General features: G+C 39.5%; 1 protein-coding gene across 1 annotated transcript in view; it reads left to right on the top strand.

Moving 5' to 3' along the window:
* The window catches only part of kif19 (kinesin family member 19), a 65,336-nt gene that overhangs the window by 44,633 nt on the left and 6,813 nt on the right, over positions 1-13,890 (top strand). The window contains exons 8-17 of the mRNA XM_047376172.1: positions 5,481-5,627; positions 7,078-7,200; positions 7,290-7,431; positions 7,522-7,696; positions 8,076-8,274; positions 8,355-8,625; positions 8,910-9,034; positions 9,128-9,291; positions 9,383-9,482; positions 11,373-11,496. Of these exons, the coding sequence (XP_047232128.1) occupies positions 5,481-5,627; positions 7,078-7,200; positions 7,290-7,431; positions 7,522-7,696; positions 8,076-8,274; positions 8,355-8,625; positions 8,910-9,034; positions 9,128-9,291; positions 9,383-9,482; positions 11,373-11,496 (1,570 nt within the window). The remainder of the gene's footprint in view (positions 1-5,480; positions 5,628-7,077; positions 7,201-7,289; positions 7,432-7,521; positions 7,697-8,075; positions 8,275-8,354; positions 8,626-8,909; positions 9,035-9,127; positions 9,292-9,382; positions 9,483-11,372; positions 11,497-13,890) is intronic.

Here is a 13,890-nt window from a genome sequence, read left to right as displayed (position 1 = left end):
GAAGCAGTGGACTGAGTCTGGAGTAGAAACATCCAGAGCCACCGTGCACAGGCATGTGCAGGAAATGGGCTACAGGTAACGCATTCCCCAGGTCAAGCCACTTTTGAACCAGAAACAGCGGCAGAAGCGCCTGACCTGGGCTACAGAGAAGCAGCACTGGACTGTTTCTCAGTGGTCCAAAGTACTTTTTTCGGATGAAAGCAAATTCTGCATGTCATTCGGAAATCAAGGTGCCAGAGTCTGGAGGAAGACTGAGGAGAAGGAAATGCCAGAAGTCCAGTGTCAAGTACCCACAGTCAGTGATGGTCTGGGGTGCCGTGTCAGCTGCTGGTGTTGGTCCACTGTGTTTTATCAAGGGCAGGGTCAATGCAGCTAGCTATCAGGAGATTTTGGAGCACTTCATGCTTCCATCTGCTGAAAAGCTTTATGGAGATGAAGATTTCATTTTTCAGCACAACCTGGCACCTGCTCACAGTGCCAAAACCACTGGTAAATGGTTTACTGACCATGGTATCACTGTGCTCAATTGGCCTGCCAACTCTCCTGACCTGAACCCCATAGAGAATCTGTGGGATATTGTGAAGAGAACGTTGAGAGACTCAAGACCCAACACTCTGGATGAGCTAAAGGCCGCTATCGAAGCCTCCTGGGCCTCCATAAGACCTCAGCAGTGCCACAGGCTGATTGCCTCCATGCCACGCCGCATTGAAGCAGTCATTTCTGCCAAAGGATTCCCGACCAAGTATTGAGTGCATAACTGTACATGATTATTTGAAGGTTGACGTTTTTTGTATTAAAAACACTTTTCTTTTTTTGGTCGGATGAAATATGCTAATTTTGTGAGATAGGAATTTTTGGTTTTCATGAGCTGTATGCCACAATCATCCATATTAAGACAATAAAAGACCTGAAATATTTCAGTTAGTGTGCAATGAATCTAAAATATATGAATGTTAAATTTTCATCATTACATTATGGAAAATAATGAACTTTATCACAATATGCTAATATTTTGAGAAGGACCTGTACTGTATATAAAAAAATCTTTATTAGAAACTGCTTTGGGATCATTTCAATTGCAATGAACATGGAGACGGAAACAAAAAAAAAGAAGCAAGAAATAGAGAGAGGTCTGGCAAAAAAAAAGGAAGAGAAGGCGAAAAGAATAAATGACAGAAAAAAGGACGAAGAAAATACAAGACACTAGAATACTCCTTCCTCACCTGCAGAAACATATATAACAACTGCAATGTTATTGGAAAGTGCACAGTATTAATGAATGGAAGATGTATATGGAGGAACTGTGGCTCAATATAGAACATCTATGTATATGTTAACACCTTAATCCAAACACCTGTGGGTGTATAAAGGCGCTTGTGTATATAAGGTTTCTCCATAAAAATATGCATTAGTGAGTGTGAGGAGCCACACCCCCCTGGACCCAACACAGACATGGGGGAAATCTGAGCAATGGACATCCAAAGGCCCCCCAGAGCACGGGAACACTTAATAAGCGCTTGGGAACTGATGACGCTAATTGTTGAAGTTTTGTAGGTGGAATTCTTTCCCATTCTTGCCTAATGTACAACTTAAGTTGCTCGACAATCCGGGGTCTCTGTTGTCACATTTTGCGCTTCATAATGCTCCACATATTTTCAATGGGAGACAGGTCTGGACTGCAGACAGGCCAGTCTAGTACCCATGCTCTTTTACTATGAATTCACGCTGTTGTAACACCTACAGAATGTGGCTTGGCATTGTCTTTCTCAAATAAGCAGGGATGTCCCTGAAAAAGACGTTGCAAGGATGGCAGAAAATGTTGCTCCAAAACCTGTACGAACCTTTCAGCAATAATGGTGTCTTCAAAGAGCTGCAAGTTACCCATATCATGGTCACTATCACACCTTCATATGGTCACTATCACACCTTCATACGGTCACTATCACACCTTCATACGGTCACAGATGCTGGCTTTTGAACTTTGTGCTGATAACAATCCATATAGTCCTTTTCCTCTTTGGCTTGGAGAGCACAACATCCATGATTTCCACAAAACAATTTGAAACGTGGACTCATCAGACCACATTCAGATCAGCACGTTTTTCCACTTTGTGTCTGTCCATCTCAGATGAGGTCAGGCCTAGAGAAGCCAGCAGCACTTCTAGGTGCTGTTGATCTATGTCTTTTTCTTTGCAAGGTAGAGTTTTAACTTGCACTTTTAGATACAGCGATGAACTGTGTGGTAATATCTGTTTCAGAATGATGGGCTTTTAATCCAATGCCTCCTGAAGGGTCATAGGCCCCGGGCATTCAATGTTGCTTTTTAACCATGCTGCCTACGTGCAGATATTTCTCCAGATTCTCTGAATCTTTTCATGACATTATGGACTGTAGATGATAATAGATTAAATCCCCAAATTTCTTGCAATAGTATGTTGAGAAATGTTTTTAAACTGTTGGATTAATACAGTTGTTCACAAAGTGGTAAACCTTGCCCCATCCTTGCTTGTGAACGACTGAGCCTTTTTTTTTAGCCTTCCTCAATTTTCCCAGTCTTGTGTTGCCCCCGTCCCAACTTTTTTGGAACATATTGCATTAAATTCAAAACATCAAATTCAAAAATTGTGAATATTTGCAAATAAACAACAAAGTTTATTAGTATGACCATAAAATATCCTGTTTTTGTAGTGTATTAAATTGCATATAGGTTGAACAGGATTTGCAAATCATTGTATTCTATTTTTATTTTTGTTTTACACAACGTCCCAACTCCATTGGAATTGGGGTTGTTCCAGTTGTTTTAAAAAGTCACCTAATGATCCACTATTTTGTAGTGGTCAGTCACATAAAAGCCCAATAAAATACGCTGAAGTTCATACTTATATTGTGACAAAAAGCATGAATAATTTTGCAAGGCATTGTATGAACCATTCAACAGATTGTTAAATGCTTATATCAGTAGTTTCAAGTTTGATTATACTTGTATGAAGCATACTTCTGAGTTATCATAGTACCAGTACATTTTTTTTTTATGTTGAAGGTTTCCATTTTATAACATTTAATACATCCATGTTATGAAATTTATTGGACAGTTGCAACACAAATTCATTATCTTTTATCACTTGGTTGTTGTCATTTTCTGTTTAATTACAACAACATCAAACTTGAGGGGCAACTCCCATAAAGTCTATTCAAATATTGACCTTTATATTTTCATTGCAGCAACTTTTTGAACAAAGATTAATCTCTTATTTTTGAGGACCTAATAACTAAGTAAATACTGTAGTTTGGTCAGATTCTCTCCTGCAGGTGACTGCAGAACATCTGTAATTCATTAACCATTTCTGTTTTCGAGGCCAAAATTCTCTTTTTGTTTCAGAAAGTGTTTAAAAATTATTCATCTGCTTTAAAACAAATGAAAATATTGACTTTTTATGTTTCCTATTTTCAAGATTTCTAGGTTTTCTGGCTTTAAATAATGATATACGCCCTTTAAAATACATATTTATATTGTTTATCTGTTCACTTAGGAAGTTTGTCACTGTGCATGAATTAATTTTGTAAAAAAAACAACTACATCAGACCAATAAAAATAAACATTTTAATGTACTTGATGAAGAAATGTGGGCTTCATGTCAATGTCATAAATGTCAAAAGACATTACATGACATTAATTTTAATTATTATATTTTTTTATTATAAAACCGTTTAAGAACTGGTATGATCAAAGTTTTTATTGTTCTTGTCATTGCAGAGTGACTGAGGTTTAGTAACACATGGTATTATTTAAATACTTGAATGTATCGTCACTGTGCATTTTCCATCTTTATGATGTAGAAAAGTTTCTGGAAAAGAGACAGTGTTACCAATGTAAAGATTAAATGTACTAAACCAACTCTAGAGTATATCAATGTATTACTAAATGTCAGCTGGTGAAAGCAAGTTGGTACCCACAGAGATTATTTCAACAAGTCATGCAGATTGTTTGGATGAAAATTATGATAACCACCGTGAAGCATTGAGCACAACAAAGAAATATTTGCCCAGGAGGACCAGAGGAGTACTTGCTCCTCCGAAGTGTGTAATTTAATTTAACTCTGATGAAGAAAAGAAGGCAAGTAAATGGCATCTGTTGGAGCACTAGCTAATCAGAAAGAACCAAACAAAAAACCTTTAATGTGTAGATGTGGTAACTCAATTTGTTACTCACTGAATTTAAAGCCATCGAATAGTTTTGATTATTAAATAGTTTTGAGTGTTACATGTTTAAACAAACTGTTTCCTTTTTTGTTTGACATAAATACAGGTCCTTCTCAAAATATTAGCATATTGTGATAAAGTTCATTATTTTCCATAATGTCATGATGAAAATTTAACATTCATATATTTTAGATTCATTGCACACTAACTGAAATATTTCAGGTCTTTTATTGTCTTAATACGGATGATTTTGGCATACAGCTCATGAAAACCCAAAATTCCTATCTCACAAAATTAGCATATTTCATCCGACCAATAAAAGAAAAGTGTTTTTAATACAAAAAACGTCAACCTTCAAATAATCATGTACAGTTACGCACTCAATACTTGGTCAGGAATCCTTTTGCAGAAATGACTGCTTCAATGCGGCGTGGCATGGAGGCAATCAGCCTGTGCACGGTGGCTCTGGATGTTTCTACTCCAGACTCAGTCCACTGCTTCCGCAGGTCCCCCAGACCTCAGGGTCCGGTCACCTCTTCTCGTTGTGCAGAGTTTTCTGCCACGCTTTTTCCTTCCCACAGACTTCCCACTGAGGTGCCTTGATACAGCACTCTGGGAACAGCCTATTCGTACAGAAATTTCTTTCTGTGTCTTACCCTCTTGCTTGAGGGTGTCAATAGTGGCCTTCTGGACAGCAGTCAGGTCGGCAGTCTTACCCATGATTGGGGTTTTGAGTGATGAACCAGGCTGTGAGTTTTAAAGGCCCCAGGAATCTTTTGCAGGTGTTTAGAGTTAACTTGTTGATTCAGATGATTAGGTTCATAGATCGTTTAGAGACCCTTTTAATAATATGCTAATTTTGTGAGATAGGAATTTTGGGTTTTCATGAGCTGTATGCCAAAATCATCCGTATTAAGACAATAAAAGACCTGAAATATTTCAGTTAGTGTGCAATGAATCTAAAATATATGAATGTTAAATTTTCATCATGACATTATGGAAAATAATGAACTTTATCACAATATGCTAATATTTTGAGAAGGACCAGTATATTAAAATCCAAATTTGTTCATTAGGCATGTAACTTATTATTCTCCCAGTACAAGAAAAATCCTTGGACTTTTTGACTCCAAGGCATTAAGCGCATATAATTGAAATCTCCCTGGTACTCCCTGAAAGTCCACCCCCCCCACCCACCCCCCACCCCCCCCCCCCCCCCCCCCCACACACACACACTGAGTTCAGAGGTCTTCTCACTCATCGATCTCTACCTCTTTTAGACTCAGAATAGAGGTCAGCGGTTGAAAGAAGGAGCTCACATCAATCGCTCTCTCCTGGCTTTGGGCAACTGCATTAATGCCTTAAGTGACAAAAATGGCAACAAGTACGTCAACTATCGAGACAGCAAGTTGACTCGCCTATTGAAGGTACTGCAACTGAAAAAAACATTTTGCTTTTATTATTTATCTTCCTTCCTTTGTGCAGTTCCTGGCAGAACCAGTCAGACTTTTCCACAAACTTCAACTTCTTTGATAATAATGCAGAATTGTGAACTGCAAAATAAAAAGCTTAAGTTTGTGGTGCATTTGTGTTAACCCCTTTTTTTTTTTGTTTTTTTCTAATACCGCTTAATATAATCTAGTCCAACCAATTTCCTTTAAAAATCATATAGTTAGTGCCTGTGTGTAGTTTAATCTTAGTATAAATCCAGCGTTTCTGTAAAGGCCTCAGAGGTTCATTAGAGAACAAACCGTATCATGAAGCACAAGGAAAACAGCAGACAGGTCAGGGAAACATTTGTGGAGAGGTATTGAGCAGAGTTAGGTCATAAAAATGTCTCAAGTTTCGAAGACCTCACAGAGCACTGTTCAATCCATCATCCAAAACCGGGAAGAGTATGGCACAACTGCAATCCTACCCTATGATATGGCTGTTAACCTAAACTGTGGGGCTGGGCACGAAAGGCATTTTTTAGGGAAGCAGGCAGGATGGTCTGTGGTAACTCTGGAGGAACTACAGTGATCCATCGCTCATATGTTAAAATCTGTCGGCAAAGGAAATATTAGTTGTGCACTTCTGAAATCTAGTTTTAAGGAAGAGTTGCAAAAACAAACACATCAGACATGTGGAAGAAGGTGTTCTGATCCGATTTAACCTTTTGGCCTACATCTAAAATAAAATGTGGAGTGAAATGCTAACACACATCACACTGAAAATATCATCAACATTGTGAACATGGTGTTGGGGATGCTTCTCTTCCCAGAAGGACTGAAAAGCAGGTCAGAGTTGATGACAAGATGGATGGAGCTAAATACGGAAACTGGGACAGGGGCAGAGGTTCTCCTTCCTTAACATGCAGCCAGTGCTGGAATGAAGTTCTTTAAATGAAATCATAATTTTGTTAGAATGGCCTAGTCAAAATCCAAAGCTAAATCCAACTGATAATTTGTGGCAGGAAATGAAAATTAATGTTCTCAGATGCTCTCTTTCCAGTCTTACTAAACTTAAACCTTTATTCAAAACTGAATTGGCCAAACATTAAATCTCTAAATGTAAAACACTGTTAGAGATTTGCCCCAAAAGACTTTCAGCTATAATTACAATGAAAGGTGCTTCTACAATATTCACTCTGGGGGCCTGAATATAAGTGCACCCCACACTTTTCAGATTTGTAGTTACAAAAATGTTTTAAAACCAAGTACAATTCTTCTTACACTTTACAATTGTGCACTACATTGTTCTATAAAATCCGTACTGGTCCTATAAAACACACTGAAGTTTGTGGTAACGTAACAAAATTTGAACAATTTTAAAGCCGCATAAGGCTCTATGTTATCTGTTGCATTCATGAAGCTTTGTCTCATTTTTCAATGGTAGGACTCACTTGGTGGGAACAGCAGAACAGTGATGATAGCTCATATTAGCCCCGCCTCTACAGCTTTTGAGGAGTCTCGAAACACGCTAACATACGCTGACCGTGCCAAAAGCATTCGTACACGGGTAAACTTTTATTTCACCTTAAGCATAGCTCACCTTGATGTGGATTGCATTTTCCCAGAAATATTGTTTCTCATTACTGTTTGCTTTAGGTGAAGAAGAACCTGATAAATGTGTCATACCACATTGCTCAGTACACAAACATCATCTCTGACCTACGCTGCGAGATCCAGCGGCTCAAAAAGAAGATCACAGAGCAGAGCACCGACCGAGCTGATATCCGAAACATCCAGGGTACATTTTGTTGTTTCTATTTCAAGCGAGTAAAAGCCACATCTTAACATTTGTAAGTATTGTTCTCTCTGTACTTTTACTCTTTTGCAGCGGAGGTCCAAGCCCACTCCTGCCAGCAGAGCAGAGCAGAGATGGACGTGTTGAGGGAGCAGCTTCTGGACGCTTTCCGGCAGCAGATGAAGATCAGAAAGAGCCTGATCGAGCTGGAGAACAGCAACATGGAGATGCAGATTGACACCTCCAAACACCTTGTCACCATTGCAGAGTCAGTCGGATTTCTGTGGCCTTTTCCCTGTGGAGCACACTTAACAGTTAAAATCTAATAATACTGTGTTACTGTTTAACAGCTGACTTCCAGTTTATATTCGTAATTATGAAACTTTGCTCTGGGCTTTAAATCGAATACATTTTCTTTTGCCTTTTATCCCAGCACTGGTCTAGTTTAATTAAATGAATAAGTGTATAGCAAGTATTTCTCTGCAGCGATTGCATTTAATTAACAATGAAGCAAACTTAATTATGAATTTCCTTGACTAGAAAATCTATTCAAGTTAATAATTATTGGAGATTTGTGCCTAAAGAGTATGTAATTTCCACTGTCTGTAAAAATCTTTTAATAAAAACTATTGTTTTATGTTCCCTAGCTGGGAGCAGGAGCAGAGTAAACGCAGGAGAAAGTGGCGTGCAGAAAGAAGGAAGGAAAGTGTCAATAAAGACGAAAGCGAGAAGGAATCAGATTCGCCAGAGTCTCCCCCAGACAGCACAGAGACCCGGGAGGTAGCAGTGGCTCGGGAAAACCTAGTCACTCTAATGGCCGAACAGACGAAGATTCAAAAGCAAAAGGTCAGCTTCTTAAAAATGTGGTTAAATAAAAAAAATTGATATAATCCTGCCTTCAATAAAAATAATCTCTGTGATTCAAGGGTTTACTAGAGCACAGGTTTCTGGAGCTCCGGGATCGAGCCCGACGCCTGGAGGAGCTGCTTCCTCGGAGGGTGAGCTCAGAAGAGCAGCGTGAAGTCCTTGGCCTCCTCTGCAAGGTCCATGAGCTGGAGATCGAGAATGCAGAGATGCAGTCCCATGCTCTGATCAAAGACAACGTCATCCGACAGAAAAACTTTGTGGTGCAGCGCTTTGAGCAGCATAGACACCTGTGTGATGAGCTCATTCAGCAGCAGAGACAGTTCATAGACGGTGAGTGTTCAGATTATCAAAATTTACTTTTAAAACATTATACTGATAAGGAGGTAAATTCAGTATTATAGCCCAAAACATTTCTGACAGTATGGCAGACACCCTCCCAAAAGGTTTAAGGTCAGGCACCCCCAGAAAAGTGTGAGTGTTGTTGATATATTTAAAGGTTTGCATGGAAATGGTACTTGAACATCCTTTGTAAGTGAGGCTCAAGATCTGGTTGTTGTTTTAGGTGTATTTACTTAAATTTTTTACTAGTTGCATGTGTCCCTTTTATGTTTCAGACCACAGTCTCCTTGTGCCACTGCACCTTCAGGACCTGTATGAGATGTACATGAGGGAGCTGGATGAGAGGAAACTGGAGAGAGCTGTAGCCCTGAACAAGGTGACCACCAAACAAACCATCAAGGTAACAGAGTGATGGCAATTCATCAAGATGCTTAAATATAAATTACAGTGACCTGATAAATAATGACAACATTATTTGTGCTCTTATTTGCAGGAGGGATCTTTACCAAAGATCTCTTTGCCAGTTCAGGGTCGCGATTACACACAGGATGTAGATTCTGACCAGGAGAGCGTACGCAACGTGTTGACAGACAACAGACGAGGTCAAGCCAAAATACGCAGACACACCTTACCTCCCATTCTGCCTGAAGCTGAGCCGTAAGTCGAGATAATTTTTCTATTTCTTATCCATAATGTGCAGTTAAAACTGTATATATACAGACTGGTTTGCAAATTTTCTCTACCTCAGTGACAGGGTTTTTAAGAGCAGTCCTCATGCCAAGCAGATAAAGAACTCAGCTGTAATGACCCCTCCTCCGATACACATAAATGGGAAAGGAAACAGAGAGGTAAGGACCATCCTGAGGGACACTAATTGCTCTGTTTTGTTTCTGGTCAGTATTCCTGAGAGGTACATCTCAATAAATTACAATATCATCAAAAGTCATATTTTTTCAAGTGTAAATTTCTCTTAGTTTTTGTCTCGCATCTAATGAAACTTCAGACTTTTGTTTCTTATAAAATTTATATATTGAATAAGAGTAATCAAAAAGTATTTTAAACTAGAAAGTGGGGCAACCGCGGGGGGATGGTGGCAGGGATTTGTCTTGTAACCAGTGGATTGCCAGTTCGAGCGCCCGCTACGTCTATCTTAGTCGTTGTGTCCTTGAGTAAGACACTTCCCCTGCCTTGCCTACTGATGGTGGTCAGAGGGCTTGGTGGCGCCTGTGTATGGCAGCCTCACTTCTGTCTGTGTGCCCTAGGGCAGCTGTGGCTACAATGTATCTTACCACTGTCAGTGTGTGAATGGGTGGATGACTGAATGTAGTGTGAAGCGTTTGGAGTCTCTGGGGACTTGATAAAGTGCTATACATGTACAAGCCATTAACCGTTTTAGAAATGTTATGTGATGGCCTAAACAATCATGGATAAGACTGCTGACTTGATGGTTGTCTAGCAGATAATTACTAAAACTCCCCACAAGACGGATAAGCCACAAAAGAAGCCGGCTGTTCACAGAGTGAGGCATCCAAATATATAAATATAAAGTTGAGTGAAATGAAAAGTTGTGCCTGAAAAGGGCAAACAAGTAACAGGGATAACCACAGCCTTGAGAGGTTTGTAAAGCTAAGCCCAGTGATTCACAAGGAGGGGAATGAGTTAAGAGCCACTACAGTTGTAGTTATATGACTCAATCTACAATTGTCATATTTGTTGTGATAGGCCTCTCCCGAACCAGAGACCACATCAAAAGTGATCCAAAGTCACAAAGTCATTAGCCCAAAGCTCTTTTTTTAGATGAAGTTAATTTTGTTTGAAGTCCAATTTCCACAGTTAGTGATGATTTGGGGTGCCATGACATCTGCTGGTGGTAGTCCACCGTGTTTTCAGAAATCCACAGTCAACAAAGCCATCTTGTTGGACGTTTAGAGCACATCATGCTTCCTTTGCCTGACAAACTTCATGGAGAAGCTGATTTAACTTCCCAATGGGGTTTGGCACCTGCCCACTACCAAAGATACCAAAAACTGGTTCAGTGACCATGGTGTTACTGTGCTTGATTGACCAGCAAACTCACCCAAACTGATTTAAACACCATTGTGAAGAGGAAGGTGAGAGACACCAGAAATGCAGATGAGCTGAAGGTCGCTATTAAAGCAACCTGGGCTTCCTTATACCTCAGCAGAAACACAGGCTGATGGTCTCTATTCCACACTCCATTGATGCAGTAATTCATGCAAAATGAGTCTTCTTTCCAGTAGACCAACATTTCTGTATCGCAAATCCTTTTTTATTGGTTTCATCAAATAATCATAATAATGAAGTTAATATTGGGTATTCCTTAGCTGTAAGCCATATTAAATAAATTAACAGAAATAAACACTTGAAATATATTTATCTGTGTCTGTAGAATCTATATAATTTTGGAATTTAACATCAATAAAAAAACTTTTCAATAATATTTATTTTTTGCTTATGCATAAATGCAGTCTGATCAGCAATTTCTTTCCCTTTTTAAACAGCTTCCCCTTCCGTTTCATTGAAGCAGATGTTTCCCTCTAAGATTTTTTTTATTCCATGCTACTGATTATCCTTTGATTTTCTTTTTGGTTTTGATATTCAGAGTAAAAATGTACAACACAAGATTTGATTTTGAAAAGGAACTAAACTGATCAAAGGAACATTCACTTCAGTGAATGTTCAGTTATAATGAATCCTTCTGATTCACATGTCTGCAGCTGCAGCCTCTGGCTCCTGAAAGCTTCACAAGCTACAGCCATCTCAGCCACAGCATCAGCAGCCAACTGGACTCATCACCCGAGAGCAGTGAAGCTGGGGGGGATATGACCCTTTCCCGAAATGGTAAGGTCCTTCTTCAGATACATTATTCAACATGAACTGGTTGACATCTGGAGAGACCCTTTTTGTTTTTCTTTCATTTTCATTAAAATGGTTCCAGTGATGGACCTGGAGCTGGTTCCATAAAAACACTGCAAAGGACCAGTTTTGTTTTCCACAATCTCCCAAGTCTCCATGTGTTCTTAGATCAGAGTGTAAGGGGACAGATTAGCTACATGATTTTATTTATTTACATTACTGTCCCCACAAACAGATATCTTCACGTCATAAGCATAACGTATAAGAACTATGTGGTGATTGTGAATGGAACACAAACCTGTTTAAAACGGGGCCATTCCAAAACAGGAAAAAGCTCAAAGTCGCTTAACTTTAGGTCGAAGTTATTAATAACTGATGGTTATGTCAGACATATTAAGATGCATTAAGATTTCTTAACATGACGTGAAAATAAATAGGCATTCACTTAAAGTGAGATTGTATTGAAAAAGTATTCACACTACCTCAACTTCTTCACATATAGTAACCACACAATCACAAACTTTGATGTACTTTATTCAATTCTTTTCTTGATTGCCCAACACAAAGTTGTTCAATGGAAGGAAAATAGATGTAAAAATTAAAATAAAGAGTGACTTGTATTTGTACTCGCCCCCATTTGCTGTGATACCCTTAAATAAAGTCCATTGCAACCAGCTGCCTTAAAAAAGCAACTCATTGGCATATACAGGTCCTTCTCAAAATATTAGCATATTGTGATAAAGTTCATTATTTTCCATAATGTCATGATGAAAATTTAACATTCATATATTTTAGATTCATTGCACACTAGCTGAAATATTTCAGGTCTTTTATTGTCTTAATACGGATGATTTTGGCATACAGCTCATGAAAACCCCAAATTCCTATCTCACAAAATTAGCATATCATTAAAAGGGTCTCTAAACGAGCTATGAACCTAATCATCTGAATCAACGAGTTAACTCTAAACACCTGCAAAAGATTCCTGAGGCCTTTAAAACTCCCTGCCTGGTTCATCACTCAAAACCCCAATCATGGGTAAGACTGCCGACCTGACTGCTGTCCAGAAGGCCACTATTGACACCCTCAAGCAAGAGGGTAAGACACAGAAAGAAATTTCTGAACGAATAGGCTGTTCCCAGAGTGCTGTATCAAGGCACCTCAGTGGGAAGTCTGTGGGAAGGAAAAAGTGTGGCAGAAAACGCTGCACAACGAGAAGAGGTGACTGGACCCTGAGGAAGATTGTGGAGAAGGGCCGATTCTAGACCTTGGGGGACCTGCGGAAGCAGTGGACTGAGTCTGGAGTAGAAACATCCAGAGCCACAGTGCACAGGCGTGTGCAGGAAATAGGTTACAGGTGCCGCATTCCCCAGGTCAAGCCACTTTTGAACCAGAAACAGCGGCAGAAGCGCCTGACCTGGGCTACAGAGAAGCAGCACTGGACTGTTGCTCAGTGGTCCAAAGTACTTTTTTTGGATGAAAGCAAATTCTGCATGTCATTCGGAAATCAAGGTGCCAGAGTCTGGAGGAAGACTGGGGAGAAGGAAATGCCAAAATGCCAGAAGTCCAGTGTCAAGTACCCACAGTCAGTGATGGTCTGGTTGCCGTGTCAGCTGCTGGTGTTGGTCCACTATGTTTTATCAAGGGCAGGGTCAATGCAGCTAGCTATCAGGAGATTTTGGAGCACTTCATGCTTCCATCTGCTGAAAAGCTTTATGGAGATGAAGATTTCATTTTTCAGCACGACCTGGCACCTGCTCACAGTGCCAAAACCACTGGTAAATGGTTTACTGACCATGGTATCACTGTGCTCAATTGGCCTGCCAACTCTCCTGACCTGAACCCCATAGAGAATCTGTGGGATATTGTGAAGAGAACGTTGAGAGATTCAAGACCCAACACTCTGGATGAGCTAAAGGCCGCTATCGAAGCATCCTGGGCCTCCATAAGACCTCAGCAGTGCCTCAGGCTGATTGCCTCCATGCCACGCCGCATTGAAGCAGTCATTTCTGCAAAAGGATTCCCGACCAAGTATTGAGTGCATAACTGTACATGATTATTTGAAGGTTGACGTTTTTTGTATTAAAAACACTTTTCTTTTATTGGTCGGATGAAATATGCTAATTTTGTGAGATAGGAATTTTTGGTTTTCATGAGCTGTATGCCACAATCATCCGTATTAAGACAATAAAAGACCTGAAATATTTCAGTTAGTGTGCAATGAATCTAAAATATATGAATGTTAAATTTTCATCATGACATTATGGAAAATAATGAACTTTATCACAATATGCTAATATTTTGAGAAGGACCTGTAGAGTCTGCCTAATAGAGCTGTTCTGTGAAGGTTTCAGAGGTTTGTTAGAGAACATTAGTGGA

Source organism: Girardinichthys multiradiatus, chromosome 10 (assembly GCF_021462225.1).
Source record: "Girardinichthys multiradiatus isolate DD_20200921_A chromosome 10, DD_fGirMul_XY1, whole genome shotgun sequence".
In the NCBI taxonomy this organism is placed as follows: Eukaryota; Metazoa; Chordata; class Actinopteri; order Cyprinodontiformes; family Goodeidae; genus Girardinichthys; species Girardinichthys multiradiatus.
The sequence above is the reverse complement of the archived record's forward strand: the minus strand, read 5'-3'. Positions and strand labels throughout refer to the sequence as shown.